We start from the raw sequence: 20,089 nt of genomic DNA on the forward strand, positions 1-20,089 counted from the left end.
AAATACCGGCACAATGGAAATAAGGCAGCATTATGCAAATGGTTTTGCTGGAAACACCGTCACAAAATGCTGGTACTATCGGCAAATCTATGCCAGAAACACTAGCACCGCGGAGAAGGTGGAACACAGGCCCAGGTGGGAAAGAACAGGCCACAGGTGCACCCAATGCACCCAGGTGGACCCAATAAGCACAGAAAGAAACTGCAGAAATGGACCACACCCACACCACAAACACTAACCAACGCAGCCATGCTGCCACTCATAGTTGTAGCAATGGACCTGGAGGTGCTGCATGCTAGAGTGCAGCTGTATGAGCTGGATCTGCATCAGTGGCAACAGGAGGACAGGCAGTGGAGGAGGAGGAGAAGGATGATGATGAGGAACACTGCCATGCAAGTGGCGATTCAAAGGCGTGCAGCGATACCCCGCACAAGGGCAACACCCTGGGCCCCGACAGACAGCCAGATACATACCGTGTACCGTCCAAACAGGGAAACCATCCTGGAACTGGTGGAGATCATCCAGGATGATATTTAGTGCAATATAGGCATCCGGACAGCCATACCACACCTGGTGAAGCTGGTGTTATTCCTGCACTTCCTTGCCACAGACACGTTTGAGCACTCTGTGAGTAAGCTGCTTGGCATATCGCAACCTGCATTCTCCAGAGTGCTGATGCAGGTCCTGGATGCCCTTCTGCACCATGTGGCCCAGCACATTGCCCTCCCGACTGCCCAGGCACAGGTCAATGCCACCAAGGCCCGCTTCCATGCACTAGTGGGCATGCCCAATGTGTTGGCAGCTCTGGACTGCACACATGTTGAGCTGGTGGCCCCCCCATTCCACAGAGGTGTACAGGAACCGTAATCTGTACCACATCTTCAACTTCCAGATGACCAGTGATGCCAACCTCACCATCGCTCACTGCTGTGCCCGCTTCCCAGGATCAACCCATGACTCCATGGTCCTGTGGAACAGCATCCTTCCAGCGTACATGCCCCTCTATGGGGGGACAGTGGACTTGGCTATTGGGTGAGTAAATGCACAACCACCCACACATGGCTGCATGGGTCACAGGTTAGGAGGGTGGGTGGTAAAGGGCACCAATGCATGTCCAACAGCCACCTTGCAAAATCAGGACCCTCAAAGGCATGCACAATTGAGTGGCCACAGCTCACATTAACCACACGAGACATGAGTGGTACAGGCCATTCAATTCTGAGCACATAGGGGCAAGCACATGCAATGCACTACAGGTACCAGAAGGCAAAATAGCCATTTCACAAATCCCAGCATACCTGTACACAGTCCCACCTAGGTCCATGTAGCACATGCCATGATGAGACAAGGTGCATGCATGGGAACACCACAACTGTGTGCGATCCACAGTCACTCAAAACAACTGTCATGCACCATCACCCACACACATAAAATGTCAGTGTCAAAGTGAACGCCAATGCACTCCATGCATTGCACAGTTTCCACTGGCGCAGACACATTGTACTGTGGTGACACTGCAATGTGAATAGCACAGGGGTGGGATCCCAGTGGGAACAGAAGGGAGAGCGGCAACCCATCCACGCCATTCCATGAATGGCCACAGTGCGTCCAAAGTGGGGATTGGCCTTCCAGGAATTCCGTGCATGTGAGCTGACACGTAATGTACATGCAAGGCAATCACTGTGAAACCTGCATTGTGAGTGCCATGCACTGTGTACAGTCGCAGCCGTAGCAGGGGCACGTCAACGTCCAACCCAGACATTAAACGTGCATGCATATGTGTGGCTTGCAGTAGGGTGGGTCAGTGGTCAGTCTTGTCCTACCCCCAGCAAACCATCCTAGGTACCCAAACCCTGCACACACAGCTTGTCCAGCATTGGCTATCACAGGGTGCAGCAGGACACACAAGGGCACGCTGGTCCACAGTACCAGATGCATGTGTCAGACACACAGACATTCATTGAGTAAAGCTCTGCCCAGCCACATGCATGTAGTGGCTCACCTTGTGTCCCATCCCCTGCAGGTGATTTTGGTTATCCGCTACTGCTGTTGTTGATGACCTCTGTGAGAGATCCCCAGACACAGCAGGAAGTGGCCTAAAATCATGCACATGTGCAAACCCAGACAATTATTGAGCAGACCTTCGGACTATTGAAGGCTGTTTCCGATGCCTACACCGGTCGGCAGGGGGGGAATCATGTACAGGTCAGAGAAGGTGGGGAAGAAAGTCCTGGCCTGTGCAATGTTGCACAATATATATACGTAGGCGCAACATACGCCTGCCCCTGGATATGGACATGCCACCAGCAGACGGTGAAGATGATGGAGATTGGGAGGCAGCTCCAGCCATGCAACAACACATACGCATGGATGTCAGGGATGGAAGTGTAACCCGTGAGGAAATAATTGACAGCTTCATTTGACCATGCATCCACTGCACACAATCCATGCCCCTCACTGCATGTGACACAAAGCCCCAATAAATCAGACCACACCAATAAGGAATATCCAGTCATTGATGTTTGTGCATAACAAGATGTATGTTTTAGGTTGAACAATGGGCAATCAGCACTGTGTGCCCCCTCTCCCAAACACCACCCTCCTGTGGTGGTCGGTCATAGTGTGCTGTGGGCCATAGTCACTTTCTATGCTTTTTGTTGTCACAGGCCTTGCCTTGTGCGGGTGGATTCGGTCAAAATGACTGAATCCAAATGACCTACACCACCAAATAACCTAAAATACATACTACTAAATGTCCTACTGACTAAATGTCATAGGACATTTTGAAGTATCTATTTGGTGGTGTAGGTCATTTTTTTTTTTTTTCGGAACAGCTGCGGGGTATCCCCCGCAACACCCCGCTCACTACAGTATAGTGAACGGAGGCTGCGGGGGACAGCCCTGCAGCTGACCCGACCAAAAAAAAAAGATGCAAGGGTGTCCCTCACAACACTATACAGTATAGTGAGCGGGAGTTGCAGGGGACAACCCTGCAGCTATTCCGACCCCCCAAAATAAAAGGCTGCAGGGGTGTCCCCCGTAACACCCTGCTCACTTTGCTATAAAGTATAGCGAGCGGGGCTTGAGAGGGATACCCCTGCAGCTGACCCGATAAAAAATAAAAAGACCAAAAAAAAAGGAAAGGACCCTGCGACGCCGGTTCCGGATCACGGAAGTGAAAGGAAACCAGCATCGCAGGGACCAGCGAGATGGAAGGAAAGGTAAGTAGGGGGTGTGGGTGAGGCTTGGGTTGGTTATAGGGGGTTAAGGTTTCTATAGATTTGGGGTTATTTTACCTTGGATGACCGAATGGGAAATGTACGAACAATTTTGTATTACGTACATTTCTCGTGCGGTCATTTCCATTGCAAGCTTTTCAGTCACGGTAAAACAACATCAAATCGTTCGGGTGACCCAGACAGCCACTGGGAGTGGCGCCTTGGGCTGCCCTGTTGTGAGATTGCTGGTATGGTGATGGTGGAGGGAGGTCTGATCCCTGGACATCCCTGCAGTCCAGGGCTGCCTGCAGGGTGTGGGTGAGGGACTCAGCAAGAACTGAAATGCCCTTGTTCCCCTCCCGGTCTCTCTATGCTAGTACAACTGGGGCTGAGGTAGTGCGGCCCAGGGCAGGGGCAGAGCGCTGGATTCTGGGCTGCATGCATACAGGTCTCCTATAGCAACTGCCTGACCAGGTCGGCCATCACTTCATGCCTGTGTTCAATTCAGCAGATGCATGCTTCCATGTCATGTATGGAGGTGGGCTATGTAGGTCGGAGGGGCTGAAGTTTGGCCTAAAATATGTCGTGTGGTCCGGGGAGCCGTCTATGCTGTCCCCAACTTCAAACACTGCATCATCGTCTGTCGGTGTTCCGGGATGTGACGCTGGCTGGTGTTGGGTGGGCACTGGCTGGGTTGGCGGGACAAAGGGTTGTACTACAGGGGTGCCGGTGGTTTGGCCACAGTGACAGTTGGCTGCACTACAGGTGCCGGTGGTTGGGCCACAGTGACAGTTGGCTGTACTACAAGTGCCGTTGGTTGGGCTGCAGTGACAGTTGGCTGCACTACAGGTGCCTGTGGTTGGTGCTTTCTGTATGTGCTATTTCGCATATTGGGCCTCATTCTGAGGTGGGCGCAAAGGGATACCGGTGCCGGTTATCCCTTTTCGCCCTATTCTGAGGTCCCTTAGCGGGTCCCTCCCTTAATGCCTGGTTTTACCAGGCGTTATGGACGGGACCCGTTAAGGGATGCCGGGGTCAATAACGGTACCGCAATTTGCGGTACCATTATTGACGCCTTCCCCCTTCCCATTGAGCCCTATGGGGGCTCAAATGGGAATGGGGAATGGCTTTTACAATGGGGATTTACCGGTCCCGCCAAGGTCGGACTGGACCGGTAAGTCCCCATTGAACGAGGGCGGACACGGTCCCGTTATTGGTGCTAGTCATGGCGCTAATAGCGCCATGACTAGCACCAACCTCGTAATGAGGCCCATTGTCTCTTTGCACACATGACCGGTACTCATGTGCACTTATGTGCGTGCACATGCATTTTGGGTGCAATGCTTGTGTTACCCTGGCCTATGGTCCTGGTAGCAGTATGTGTATGGCCCTTTTCATGTTGTAGTCATGTTTGTAGTAATGTTTCGGTGTCATGCACTCGGACCCGACTCTGTGATGTCTCAGGTTTTGTGTTATGATGAACCTCGTTGTTCTCACTGCCCTCTGCTTGCGTCCGAGCTCCGGCCTCGGACGCTCCTACTCCTTCGATCCCTTCCATGTGCAGCACTGTGCTGCATGTCTCCTCCCAGGACATGAGCTTAATTGGGGAGGTCGTCCCGCATCTGGTTGCAAGGTATTGACTCTGGTGGGCAGAGAGCAGGACCCTCACTCTGAGGCGGAGTTCGTCCCACCTTTTATGGCAGTCTTTATGGGTCCGGGAAAGGGCCCACTGCCAAGACCTTGTGAGCCACCTCCTCCCATATTGTCGACTTTCTACATTGGCTGGTTCGCCAGTTGCCAGTGGCATAAAGTTAATCTGCAATGGCCACTATTGCATCAGTCAACACAGTTAGCTCTAGCTCTGAGAAGCACGGCTTCCGCTGACAGACCTCAGGGACACATGCCTTGGCTGGTCCTGACATGTTGCTGGTGTTTCAGTGACTGGATGGCTACAGGAAGTGGCCAATTTTATTTGGATTGACTTTTTCAAAACGTCCAACGGCAAGCTTCCATTTCCTGCTATGACACTGTTTCCGGTTCTGGTGTTTCCGTTGCCGGTGTTTCTGGCATCGGTCGCTCTGATGCCAGTGTTTGTGTTGTTTTACTGCCGGAATCGTTGTTAGCAGCATTTTCAATAATGGAAACACTGTCATTTCTTGCTTTTGCGAGTGTTTCTGTCATGCCGGTATCACAGATTCCAGCAATGTGGGTTGTGTGCTCCTGTGATGTTGTAATGTGCCAGTGATTCCTTCATTGTGGTTGCCAGAAACGGTGCTACTGAATTGGCAGAATCACTGGCAACTTAACGCCTAACTCGTAATGAGGGCCAATGACTCGCTTTTGCTGTTACGATAGCCCAGCATTTTGAGAACTTGCTGCTGAGAACTGGGTGGGATTTGCAGGGTGCAGGTTCAAATCCCAACACTTATTTCATTTGTCCGAATAATTCATAATAATAGTAAATAGATTCATGCCTGATTCCTCCTGATTCTAAGTGCTGTAATCATAGGTGGTGCTATTACCCCATTTAATGGTGCTTAATGTAACTACATACACACACACTCTAAAGCTCTCAACCTCTGTATTTCTATGGAAATTACTCGATAGGTGTTCCTACGATGTAGTTAAACGTATTAAAACTCCACTACGTAAGGGGCACCTTCTCGTTAAGGATAATTCAACATTCACAAGGGAACACCTCATAGATTATTCAATAGTTCTATTTATTAAATGTGTCATATAAAACACATCATAAAAGCAGCAGAAAAAGACCTGTGCTTCACAAAGTGACTTGTGCAAAGTACAGCAGTTCATAGAAAACGTATACAGATCACAGAGTTAAATATTCACAAACAATTCATTATAAAAACATACATCTTAAAAAGTCCATAATTGCACATTTTAGTTATTGTACAATTTCTAGTCAGAGTCCTAATCTCAGTTGTATGTAAGGGCAGTGTTCTATTCTGCCTGATTGTTTACATAGATGTTTTATTCAACAACCAGATCAGTGTGGGTGTGTATATCTATACCCGACATGTTTCATTCCTTCTACAATTACACCACACTTATGGGAACATCTTCAGGGAAAATGTACATACGTAGCCTATACGGCCTGTAACCTATTGACAATGTTAAGGTCAGTAAAGGCACAGAATGGTTGTGGACACTGTGTATTCCTTCACGGATACCACACATATGTTATTATTGGGCATTTGTCTTTTGCCATTGATCTGTTAATACCGGTACAGCCCTGCAGGCCTGTGATTATCACCAAATTAACGGATTAAAATCAGTTAAACATGCATGGTTTTGGTCTAAATAGTGATGCATGACACTTTGTATCCATGTTTCCACCCATTCCAACACTTATTAAATGTGTCTGAATAATGAATAATAGTAAAAAGATTCATGCCTGATTCTAAGTGCTGCAATTGTAGGTGGCGCTATTACTCCATTTAATGGTGCTCAATGTCACTACCTCAGAAGGATGAAGATCTGAGTCAGCCCTGCCCCAGGGTTCAATCTTGCGAAAGGCAGGATGGCCCTGAATGAGCGGTCAGCGCTTAATTCGTGGCTATCCACTCATACAAATCAAGCATTTAATAATGTGTTGGCATTTTATCTGTTTTTGATTCTTTTTAAGTGCTTTACTGGGATTTGTTTAGCATTATCTACAATTAAGAACTTGTTTATAACGTATTTTTTTAAATTGTAAACCTACCTAATTATTTTTACTTTTGCCCCATAATATTAGTCAATGTTTTTTTCTTTTCCTTATTTAGGTATTTCGTGATCCAAGTCGTTTGTTGTTGTCGAAAATGAAATTAATTACTTATATGCAAAATGTGTCATTTTGTATATTTTTTAAAACGTATTACACAGCTAACGAGCCTTTTCCAGGTGGATGAGAGCTCTGAAATAAATTCCAACACATTGTTAATTTTTAATGAGTCACATAGAATATAAAGAGAACAGCAGCAACGTCCAACGTATGCTAAAAGATGAATGCAACAGAAAGAATGAAGGAAATAAAAATAATGGGGCACAGTTGAACAACACAGCAGTCACAAACACCAGGGAACATGTAACAAAAAGTGCACCTCCTGAGCAAATGGCAAATTATACCGTTTGCCATGTGGGTGGTGCACCTTGGTATAAATGGGGCAAAATAGCTCCTTCTGTAAATGGGTCACTCGTACTCTTGTTGTTGCATACTGATAGAGATGCTTTTCTTTTTTTGCATGGGGGCGTTTCCTATGCAAATGACGGATACTACTGGATTCCTTCCTTCAAGCACAAGCCTGGCTTCAATAACATTTTCAGCCACCAGGTGGTGCACTGCAGCTCTGCATGGGCTCCACTTGGCCGTTAGTATCCATGACACGGACGGACCTCATAAGTGGTATATATGGATTCGATAGTGCACCATGATCTCAGTTTTTTTCTGCACGTTCAGATACTGCTTTGGAATGCCGCTTCTTGTGGATTTTAACTTGCATTGTGAATATCCTGAAGGTCTGGCAGCAAACGGTGATACTGAAGATTGTGCAGTGGCGCAGGAGACACATAAAATCTGGGGGGGACAGGGGACACCTTGGGGACTTTGCTTTTTTTATGTATTGTGTTTTACTCAAAGAACTCGACTTTTCACAAAATTAAGATAGCAGTACGTATTAAATTACATAGATCATCACTGTATAAAACAAGAGAAAACAAAAGAAGAAAATAGAACAAAATTAAGAAAAAGAAAAGCAGTTCAGAGTATAAAATCCTTCAATTTGGTGTCTCACTTCAGAAGGCTCAGTTCGCTTAAAAATGTTACCACTTGCCATGTCAAAAGGCTTTCATGGCCTGAGCATATCTGGTCCCAAAAAGATTGGGTGTCCAGCCACCATTCCTTGTCCACAAATCTCACAAACTCTACAACCCTCTTTTTTACAAGCCATTACACAGAAATAAGTAGTGAATACTGAAATGTGGGCTACGTATTTGCTGTGGTGAGCAGCAAAGACAAAGGAAGTAGGAATCATTGCACGTAATTCTGTGTGCGTGTACCCTGTGTGAATTGTTTGTTCTGGGGGCCATGCCTTTGCTTCATTAGTAGCAGAGTAAGCACTCTAAATGCTACACTTACAAGATGTTCTTTCAAGTGTACTTTAAAGTGTACTGTTTCCTTCCTATCGGAAAAAAGTAGATAAGTTAATGGTTAATATTAACAGGGGTGGACTGCCCTACAGAGAACTCTGTAGATTTCCCAGTAGGCCTGTGTACCCTGGGCAGGGGTGGACTGCCGCACAGAGAACTCTTGAGATTTCCCCGGAGGCCTGTGCACCCTGGGCCTCTTTTGTGTGGTAACCTATTTTATTTGCACATTTTCTGATAGGAAAAGGGTTGGGCTTTCTGAAAATGTGTAATATGGGGCCACTTTGAACATTATTTCCAGGGCCTCTTTTGGTTCCCAGTCCACCCCTGAATTAGTAAACCTCCAGTCTTGTCAAAGATTAATAACAAAAAAAATCCTTGTTTTTTGGAAACATGTGTAACACTTGGACATGTTTGCAGAACCAGATGAAAGCACCCCTTTCCTAGTAAAGTGCATTTTTGTAATATTGAAGGTCCACATGATGATATACTGATATCGAATTCTCAAGTGCTAAGGGTGTGTATGTTGGCCTTGAATTCCTGTAAGGAATCATTGCAGGCTTCGCCCACTCCGGCACTTTTAAACACCCGTTGGCAGGTTTACAATCAAAAACCAAAACGAAATGGAGACATTTAAGGACAACTTAGAAAACGGACTTTGCTTCTGAGCCCCTTAAAACGGCCCCACACCTATAAGACTCTTGGGGGATTGCTGTGTACCTGATGCCATTTGGCATCAGGGGCAGCAAGATCCGGGGTCTTGTTGCCCAGTAAAGCTGCGCTTTCGGTTTCCTTTTCTTACCTGCTTACTGCAGTGCAAGTTCCATTTCTCAGGGCCCAGAGGAGCGCTAACTGTTTCTCCAGAATTGGAGAATAATGCAGCTATTGTTAAGGCTCAAGAAACGAAAGGTCGGGAGGGCATAGGTGGGTTGTGGGGTGGCGGGGGAGGGAAAAATATCTAGAGAGCGAGAGTGAGTGAGAAAAAGCACCTGCGCACATCTAAATGCCAGAGTGATGGATTCAGGGCCACCTATCACTTTCGAACGGAGCCTGACATGTGACATGTCTGTGACACCACTGATTGCACGCATTGAAAGACATTGGGCCTCATTATAAGTTTGCCGGTCCGGTAACAACGTTACCGGTAAGCTTGCTGGTACTGTTGTTACCGGACCGGCAATCCATGGGTTCTGCTCACGGGTGCCTTCCCGCCCGCCAGGTCTGGCGGGCGTACCGGCACCCGCGAGCAGAGCACGTCGGATGCATCGGCACCATTCAAGAATGGTGCCGGTGCATCCGACCTCCCCATTCCCATTTGAGCCCTGTGGGGCTCAAATAGGAATGGGGATCATTTTATTCCGGCGCCCGCGAATGGGCAATTACCGGGTCCGGCCGGGTCGTAATGACCCGGTAATTGCCCATTCGCAGGTGCCGCAAAATGTCGCAAGTTTGGCGGCAGCCTGCCGGGTCCGGCGAGGCTATCGCCAAACTTGTAATGAGGACCATTGCATTAATAATTAACAAGCATTGGTAATGCCAACAGTTTGGGCTTTTGTGTAGGCATTGGAATTGTACTTGCCAGGCACTGCCATAGTGGTATTGACTGGGCATTGACGGTAGCAGCTCTAAAATGGAGTGCCTTGCCATCCAAGAGCTGTGCTTGGCATCTGCCTAATATGTATATACAAGCCAAAACTGTTGGCTTTGCCAGCGCTTGTTTTTAACATGACTTTGGTGAAAGACACGCATACTGGTAATACAACGAATGGCTGAAGGCAGACCTGGTTAAGGCATTTTTATTGCAGCAGCAGGTTTAGAACTCCAATTAAATTATTAACTCTCAGAAGACTGCTCTGGAAACACACTGGCAGACACTTTGGGCCTCAACACGAGTTGGGCGGTATTAGCGCGTGGTAATAGCTCCAAAAATCAGAACATTTGTGGCAGATTTACCCCCAGTTCTGAGCTCGGGGTAAGTCCTGCCAAACCTGTGATTTGGCAGACCCTTAAATGCAGCGGTAATAGCATTGCCGCCACATTGAAGGGTTACCGCCAAACTCGTGATGAGGCAGTTTGAGTGTTAAGTTTGATGGTAAGGATTAATTAAAGGGAGCTCAAAGAGTTCCCATGGGTGGGGAGGAGCAGGAATTAGGTGAGAATTGCCATAGTGATTAGCATGGCCATGGGCAGTCAAAAGGTAGGCAAATAAAACACCTACAAGCTGTATGTCCCTCCCTCCTCATATGCCATTTCTCCCTAGCTGTACTCTGATGCAATATTTTCGGCTTATATGTATCCCAAACTAAAAATGAACCATTATCATCTGAATCTGATGTGATGCATTTTACATTATTACAATAACTTCCACAAAAAAATGTTCAAGACGGATTTGAACAACTTGTATAAAATGTTATATAAAACAAGCAAATGTCGTCCTTTGCCACTGAACTAAACTTTACCATGTTCAAAGTGTTCTCGCAAATAAACCTCTAGTTCAGTGGTCTTTAAACTTTTTTGGCTCGGGCCCCCCCTGAGCCAAGTTTAGGCAGGCCGGGCCCCCCTAAAAGTGCTGGATGGACAGTATGTAGAAATCGCTATGAACTTTTGCGTGCCGTCACCGCACCCTACTCCCACCACAGACCATGGGCTCTCCCCCACCCTACTCCCACCACTATCCCAGTGCTGCCACCCATCCTGCTCCCACCACAGTCCCATAACACAAACATACACACATCCATACACATTTAAATAAAAAATAAATCGCCATAAACGTACCTTCTGCAGGGGCCTGCGCGTGGTTGCTATAATGCCCCGCTCTAGGTTGCTCTGCCCGTATGTGCGAGGAGGCGCAGGAGCACCCCCTCGCACATACATACATGCAGTGCCCCAGCCAGCATTTCTAATGAGCTATGCAAGGCTGGCGATGCAAAACATCCCCAACGTTGCATGGCTCAGTGGTCATGTGCGGCTGGGGAAATTAACTGTCAAAGGCAAACAATGTTTCCCTTTGACAGTTCAGCCGGCCCAGGAGCACTCCCTCAGCTGGAAAAAGCAGCTGAAGGAGCGCTCAGTTTTTCACTGCGCTGGCTCCTCGGCTCCTCCATAATGGGTGAGGTGGCCAGTGGGTGGATGCCTCCTCACCCATTATGGATGAGTCGGCAGGCTTGGACTGGCCTATAGGGCAATAGGGCGATGACTGTACCAAAAATGCAAAATGCTAGTGTAGGCCAATCAAAATGGGCCACTTTTTTGGCCAATGTGGGCCAGTTTGAGGAGTTGCTTCACTATGCAGCTAGTAGTTTTGACCATTGTTGCTGAATAAATATTCTTTAAATTTGTTTACATTTGAATAAAAAACAACCCCTTGGGTACTATTCAGTCTGTGACTAAAGGACTGAAAATCCATTTGCAACTGCTGGCCATGTTTTCATTGGCGCCTAAGACCGTTTTACGGTCCATGTGATCTGCCCCTTCCCATTTCCTCCAATCTAAAAAAAAAAAAGATTTTTTTTTACACATTTCATGCTGGGCTCTGGCGCCCCCCCTAGGAGGCGGCCGCGCCCCCCTGGGGGGGCGCGCCCCACAGTTTGAAGACCTCTGCTCTAGTTTGTGAAGAAATTATTCTGAATTAAATGGGTAATGTTAACAGATATTATTAAATTGCTTACAAGAGTAGACATATACATACATATTCTGGGGGGGATAAATGCCATTATATCCCCCCACTTATAATTGTGGGGGGGATTTGTCCTCCTGTCCCCCCCATGCCCTACGCCCATGAGATTGTGGCTCCTTTGATTGGGAGGGAGTGGGTCATCTTTACCCATCTGCAAAGAAGTGAAAACGCTCATGCAAAGTCTCTACTCCCTTGAAGCCTTCAACCCCAAAAAGGGAACATCCCAGTCCACCAATACACCCTTAACCCTGCTATGAAGTGTATCAAAAAGGATAAGAAAAAGAAAGAAAAGTCACAGGAAATCTTTTTCATAGATGGTGTTTCATCCAGATGCCTCTCCTATACATCTAAGAAACACCACTGTCACTTTTGCTCCAGCATTTCGGAATCTGACCCAGAGGAATCACTGGCTACACGTGGGAAGGTACTATTCCACACTAGCTTCTCTTCTCCGGAGCAGCTGTCGGAATTCCGGCAAAAGATGTTTGACATCTTCGCTTTGGCCCCAGTGCTGATGGAGGAGCCAGGGCCTGCTGCATCTCCTAACACCAAGAGAGGAACCTCTTCGGTCTGCCACTGACATCCATGAGCTCTGTCTGCATCTTGGATGTATAGGTTATTTTCCTTGCTAATTCTTAAGAAGAGCATGAGAGCCTGAAATGTGTCCCTCCCTTTTGAGTACCTGACAAAATGTGGGCAGATTTTCGATGATAAAATGTCTCCACCCCTTTTGCTCGTGTTCCCCTTGAGGGTGATAGTCTAGAAAAATATTAAGAACAGGGTGTGGCTAGGTCAGCTTGACTTCAGAATTTCGCGAAAAAGCTGGCCTTGACGTGTCCCCTGAACTAACTAGAATTCATGCAGGTTACTCTAATTGTCTGGTCAGTCTATCGTTTCAGAATACCATTGCAAAGGCTGTGACTGCCTTGGGTCACTGCACCCTCACCCTCTAAGGTTCAGAGCAACCTGATCAACATCCTGGATCAGGGTCTGCCTAAGAATACCCAAATTCCATTTAATTCCACAATTTCGGGCCCTTTTATGCTTGTCTTGAATGAGCCTGCTAATCTTGGACTGTGGACAAGGTTTTGGCCAGGAAGCATTGCCCAGCCTGGCAGTCCCAGCATTCACTGACTGAGCACAGGATGCAACCAACCTTTATTGGGAAAGTAAGAAGATGGATGTCCTTGGTCAGAATTTATTTTGCTTCCAGTAGTCTGGCCCTGAGGGCATTGAATGCCTCTGAAACACTGGCAACATATTTCCCACACTTTGGGATACGTGGTTATGGTGGCTACTGACAATCTTGCCCCTGAAACGCGAGCTTGGTTAAAGAAACTCATCAATGATGCAAGGAGGTCAACCAGCAAACCATGTGCGTGGATTTGGACAGAGCCGACCATGTGGCTCACTCGATGGGATTTAGTGGCTTAGCCAGGAGACATTCCTAGTTGCATACCCCAGGGTTTGCACTGTAGACCAGATTATCCAGACTCTGCACTTGTGCCAGCAAATGGAGCAAATTAATGTAGCTCCAATTTTGCTGTTTGTATATATGGAGTGGATGAAACAAGTTTTGCCCCAAACCACATGATCTAAAAATGTTTTGCTAAGGGCAACAGTAAAGCAGACTGTGTTTTCTGTTTAGCATGAATTGAAATGTAAACATGTTGCTTTATATGTTACATAGCAAACATAGTCTGTCTGGCCAGGAGGAGACTCGAGCGAGGAAGCAGGCTGTGGGCTCCCCGGGTATTCATTCCTCCATCTCACTGCTCGTTGCCCACAGCCTGCATGCATCACCCTTTTTGGAAGTTGTGTGCAGGCCGGGTCTTGCCTTGCCTTTGTCTGCATCATTTGAGCCTTCTCAGTAATGGCTGCCGCCATTACCATCAGCTAGCAGCCTCTCCTCTCCGGACTGCAGGAACACCGACTGGCAGCCTTACCATCTTCATGAGCCAGATCAGGGGAGCCGGTGTCCTCAATAGCGTGCAGTGCCGAAACCCCCCATGGCTCATTCCCTCTCCTCTCCCTACTGTCGCTGCATGGATTTGGTTCTCTGTTTCCTTCAACCTGCCCAATTGTTGCCTCTTCTTCAGCCATGACTTCTAGGTAAGCATTGCGGCAAGTTCGGCATTGCTGTGTGCCTTGCTTCCTCTACTTTACTCCTTCATGCTGCACTGCCCCCTCCCTCGGCACCCACATCCCTGACCTTAATATTTCATACTGTCCATTGCTGTCTCATCTGTGCACCTGAGCCTTCACTTGAATCCTGCCAGTTGGAACAGATTTGTGCCCGATTCCTCTGCAGACCCCACAGTCCTCCTCACTTCCTTTCTCACTACCCTGATCCCTACAAACATTTCCTGCATCAACCTAACGCCACAACTGGGATATATACACCTTCTACTGACTGTTCAGCCCCCCAACTGCTCAACACCTTCATTGCCTGATTCCTGGCCTGTAACTGCTTTCCTGTTTTCTGCAATTGTTCTTCTTTTTGCTATTGCTTGCTGATACTTTCCCCCTTCCCCGTGCTCCTTTTTTCTGCCTGACCTCTCCTCTTTACCATACTTGTTGTTCTTTGTGCTTTCATTTTCTGTGCAATGAGAAATGTTCTATGAAAACGTACTCTGCCTTGGCGCTGTTGGCTTACCTGTTGTTTGTGCATTGTTGCAGCACCTGCACTGTGAGGTTGGTTTCCCTCCCTTCCCCTTCTTTTGTGTTTTAGAATGTGCACGCCATGAATTGCCCCTTGGCCTAGTAAGAACGCTGGTTTGTTAGTCCCTTCTCTATCCCCGCTTCCACCTCTACCTGCACTCCCCCATCCCCTCCCTTCCTTGCATTTACATTGACAGCACTGGCACGTTTCAAATCGTCCCACGACCTAGTCAGAATGTTTTTGTTGTTTTTTCCCTTCTTCCCCCCTCATGCACTTCACCTCCTGCCCCTTTTCCCCTGCCCCATGATTTAGCACTTACACGTTCCAAATGCTTCAAGACCTTTTAAGAATGTTTTGTTTTTATTGTATCCCCTTCCCTCTTCCTTTTTCTCCCACTCTTGTCTTGATGCACCTTGACACAAAATGCTGCTGTGCAGTGCGCATTACAAATAACCAATAAATAAATGGTACCAAAAAAACGGTCTGATTCATAATGAATTGGGGCAAAACCTCTTTGCTCTATTCCATATTACCTAAATAGCAAACCGGGTGCTAAATGTTGATCACCAAGGCACATGTTAGATAGTCTGGCCGCTGATGGGCAGGCCAAACATTCATTTAAATATGCCTTTCGCTGAGAACAATCTTTTTGTCTTCAAGACTAAAGAGTCATTGGAAAACTTTAAAGCTTCAAAGGCTACTGCCAGATCCCTGGCGTTGGTGATATAATAGACCTTTGCTAGGAGGTCGCCCCTTTTATTCCTTCACCTCCTTTGTGGCCACATAGGCAGAAGAGAGACGTATGGAGTCAAGCTGCTGGAGATGCTTTAACCCTCAAATGGGTAGCAGAAGTTGTGAACCTTAGTGCAATGGTTTCTCCTCCACTGTCACCTCCTTCACCACAGCCTCAAAATGTCATTAGGTTGCCTTTCCACCCCAAATCCATTTGAGGGACGCTATCCCTGTTTGTTTGGGAGTTCATAAGCACCACATCTGACACCTGGGCCTTGCAGGTTGTTTCCTAGAGTCATTGCCTCCTTTTTCTCCAACCTCCTTCAGACAAGCCCACCCGCTCACTTCCTGCCCTCATCCGGGATGAGGTTTACAGGCATTTGTGAATGTCCCAAAAGACCTATTCTGGACGGACATTTTAAATGTCATGGTAATGCAAAGCAAGTGAACCTATACAAGATTTAAGACCTGCAAAACGTGTGTTGCAATTAAGCATCTTGTTTCTTATTGTCAAATGGAACTGCTACATTTTCTGCCCTTAGAACTACAGCCAATAGAGTTAAGCCCACAAAGTGGGTACTTTTTCCAAGCATGATTTTGAATGTGGATGTGCTTATGCAGAGATAGTTGTCCACCCAGCCTTGGATTCTACACTGTGCATCACATTGCCTTGGTCCGTCTGCTTTCATCTGCCCTGGAAGCATATTTATTCGTCATGTGAGCATGTATAGAAAATCCAGTCGGGATCACTCCATCGGATTCCACAATGATCTCAAGTAAATATTAAAGCCAACTAGAAAGGAAGGAGCTGGAGGACTCCGTATTTGACTAATATTCAGTTGTGCTTTACCGTTTGTTCCTGCTGGCAATGTGTCTGTGCTCATATACTGTTTATTTTTAGAAGATTCAAATTTGTGTATGCTGAAACCCTGTGCTGGCAACAGCCATCATATAGCCATCTTGTCCCAGACTACCTCTCATTCATGCTCTGCTTACTCTGCCACAAGCTTCAAAAACTCATCTTTACTTACAGTGGAAAACTGTGGAGCTCCGTTCTGTGTCTTGCTCCAACATAATACTACTGCACCAGAGTTTTTTGGTGTAGTTTGTGGATTTATCGCTCTCCTCGCTCTTCTACTTTTATTTACTGCTGTATAAGTATATCTTACATGGGGGATCTGTGTGAGGAAGGAATCCATTAGAAGAAAAAAGTACTTACCTCTGCCAAGGTGCTTTAGGATGGGTTAATGGTTCCCTCTCCAGATTCCTCATCACCTTCCCAACCTGCCCCTCTTGGCGAGTAGCTCATACACCTCATATGTTCTGCTGCCCCTCCACTGCAGAGTGCAAGTGAAAAATGTGGAACTCAGGTCATGGGGTGCAGTGACTCAATATATACTGGCCCCAACATCACGTCCAGCATCTGGACATGTAATAGTGTTGGGCGGAGTGGAGAGCAAGCTGCACTGTATCTCCTTGTGGCTGAAACATTTTTCAAAGATAGTTGGTGGTATAATAGAATATCTAAAATGGGGAATCTGTGGAATGAAGGAATAATCCATCAGAAAGAAAGTGACTATAGATATGTAATTTGTTCTTTATGTTGTTTTGTATTTGTTACTCTAAGAATAAAGCTTTGTTCTAACCAAAGCACCAGACAATTGTGAGCAAGTAGAGTGCTTCAGCTCTGTTTAATAATGTGTCTATTTATTCTGCAACCATGCAGAAATAAAGTTAATTGCCGTAGTCTGATTGCTGTTGTGCAGAAGACATTGGTGGATTTACGGCAGTTTTGGGTCTTAAAGTGATGTGTTATATAAGTTATTGAATTAAATTGTCTATATCATTATATGATTGCAAATAATTGTTTTAACCTACTACTGTTTTACAGAAGTTTGAAGAATGTGCTAGATTGTGAACATGATGCTGATGTTAAGGAGCTTGGACTGTATTTTTCTGTAAGTCACACCAATAAGAAAACATATCAAGGCCCGGTAAAGTTTGATAAGTAAACATATTTAAAAATGTTTAAAAGTATACAAAATAGACATAATAACGTGTACATATATCCTGGCAACTTTCACCAAAATAGCTGAAATCGATTCAGAACGATTTTATGGTAAATGAAGAGTGACACAAACACGGCAAGTATGAGGATATTCCAATGATGCGATGAAAGAATTGAAGAAGGGCCATACCTTGAGGCTGCAGATGAGGTGTCTGTAAACTGGATCTATGAGGACACATGAAGTGAAGTTAAAATCGGTAAATGGCATGGTTTCTTGTAAATCAGAAAGAAAATATTGAGCTGAAATGTGTGGGCAACCAAAGATAGTGGACTCGATGCAGGCCTTTGTCCAATTAAAAGATCAAAGTGTTCTTTTTGCTCACAAATTCTATAAGAAATGAGTCTGCTTTGGATTGTCACATTTCTAAAGGTACTACACAACCAGGCTTGTTGCACTTAGAGATATACAATTCACCAGTCCACCTGGTGAATGGTAGGTAACCTGAAATGTTGTGGCAGAAGGATGGATGATAGGGAGGAGCACACTACAATGGATTTAAAAACTCTATATACATTGTCAATTATACAAAAGCAGTATACACATGAGTTGAAGGCATTTAAAGTAAAATAAAATTAACAAAACTATATACAAATTGAGTGCTTGGAAGAATCGTTGTTAGTAGAGTAAGAGATATATTGTGAAAAGTTAATTTCGTGCATTGTGTGGTGGGCCAGAAATTGAGGGTTGGTGCCTAGGGTGTAGAGAGTTGTGAGGAATGGGCTGAAAGCAGTGGGGACGTGTGGGTGGTTGGGGGCTAGAAAGGGGCGAGGCAGGGCCAGTGAGTGTCAGGAGCAGTGATGAAAGGTGAGCAGAGCAGAATGGGGGTGGGGCAGAGGTAGGATGTGGTGGACTGTGGTAGAATATGGCAGAGGTGGAGTGTGGTGGATGGTAGCTTGGTGGGATGGAGTGGGAGGGGTGGGAGATGGTAGAGTTGAAGGTAATGCGCGGGAGGGGCTTGTATAGAAGGTGGGTAGGGGTAGAGTAGGTGGGGTGGGTGGGGTTCAAGTGGAAGGGAGTGAAATGGGTGGTGGTAGAGTAGTGTGGTGATAGGGGCAGAGTGGGTAGGACTAGAATGGTGGGATCGTGTATTGGGGTTGAGTGGTCGGGTAGATGGCATGGGAAGAGAGTTGGATGAGGTAGGGTGGGGTAACGTAGGTGAGGTAGGCTGTGTGTGATATAGTAAGGTAAGGTATGATGTGTGGGGCTGAAGTGAGGCTGAGGTAAAGTAGGTGGCAGTACAGTGAGTGAGTTGGGGTAGAGGAGTGGAGGAGCAGAGTGGGGTGAGGTCAGGGTTGATGGGGTGAGGCTACAGTATTGTGGTGGGTCAGAGTAGTGAGGTGAGATGCGGGACAGTGGATAGGGTAGGGGTAAAGTAGGGTAGATGGAAGAGTAGGATGGTAGTAAGGGAAGAGTGGGGCGGGAGTGTTGGAAGAGTGGGGTTGGAGTGAAAGTATATTGGGTGATAGAGACAGTAGAGGTAGTCAGGAGTGTGTAGTGGGGTGAGTATTGAGTTGTGAGGTGAGGGTGGGTGGTGTTAGAGTGGGGTAGGTGGGGGTAGAGTAGGGCAAAGTAGGGGAAGGATAAAGTTGGGTAAGTTAGAGCGTGTGGTGGTAGAGTGGGCTCGGGGGTAGAGTGAGTGGCAAAAGAGTGGGGTGAGTGGGTGAGGAAGACTAGCGAGGAGGGCACATAAAAGCCAAGGCATGTTGCTTCATGTTTTAAAATTTGTGAATGGATGAAATACCCTGGTATAGATGGGGCAAAATAGCTCCTTGGATGAAATAAAGTTAAACACACCCTCTTTGCATTACATGGTGGAACGCAACGAGAAATTACATTTCTCCAGCATGGGGTCTGGCATGGATTCACATGCTCATGAATATTCCCCGTCGTCAGGCTGGGAATCCTCGGTAAAGAAAAAACCAGTATCAGTTTCGTTTCTGATCTGTCTTTCATAGTAGTAACCAATCGCTGATCTCTGCGTCATACTGACCACAGCCAATGACTGCCCTCTACCTAAGCCCCGCCTCTGGCAGCCATCTTCAGATTTTTACTGCACGTTCAAGTGTTGGGATCCTCGTGCTATTGCTCTCGAGCGTTAGTGCTATTTTTCACGTTTTTTCTCAAAAACTTTGATTTTTCGGTCAAAAAGAGCCTCAAGCTCCACCGTTTCTTCATCCGATCAACGGGGACCCGTGTCGGATTCGTCTACGCCCCTCAAGGGTGAAGATTTCGTCGAGCCACGCTTTTGGAGGACTCCAGAAGTTTCTCAGGCCCATCTCGGACATGGCCCAGGAGAAGGGAAGCTCGACGCCCGGAAAGCTGTTCAGGGTCTGCCCTGGATGCCAGCTTCAGAATGTCTTTAAGGAGGACGAACACTCCTTTTGTCTTTACTGCCTACATGAGGACAAGACGCACGTGGAGAAGGACAGTGCGTTCTGCGGCAATATGTCGGAGCGGATCATGAAGGACCGCCATCAGCGTCTCGCCAACTGGCTGGAAGGGAAGAGCCCGTCAGGCGAGAATAAGAAGAAGAAATCCGAGCGGTCTTCTAAGACCTTTGAGGACGCCCCGGCGACGGGGGTCCAAC

At 46.8% G+C, this 20,089-nt stretch overlaps 1 protein-coding gene across 1 annotated transcript in view; it reads left to right on the forward strand.

Annotated features, from left to right (window-relative positions):
- LOC138515798 (probable E3 ubiquitin-protein ligase HERC6) overlaps window positions 1-20,089 on the forward strand; it is a 2,700,520-nt gene that overhangs the window by 2,484,987 nt on the left and 195,444 nt on the right. The window contains exon 19 of the mRNA XM_069630524.1: window positions 17,325-17,391. Within this exon, the coding sequence (XP_069486625.1) occupies window positions 17,325-17,391 (67 nt within the window). The remainder of the gene's footprint in view (window positions 1-17,324; window positions 17,392-20,089) is intronic.

The sequence above is a fragment of the Ambystoma mexicanum genome, chromosome 6q (genome assembly GCF_040938575.1).
Source record: "Ambystoma mexicanum isolate Mex_15411 chromosome 6q, UKY_AmexF1_1, whole genome shotgun sequence".
NCBI lineage: Eukaryota > Metazoa > Chordata > Amphibia > Caudata > Ambystomatidae > Ambystoma > Ambystoma mexicanum.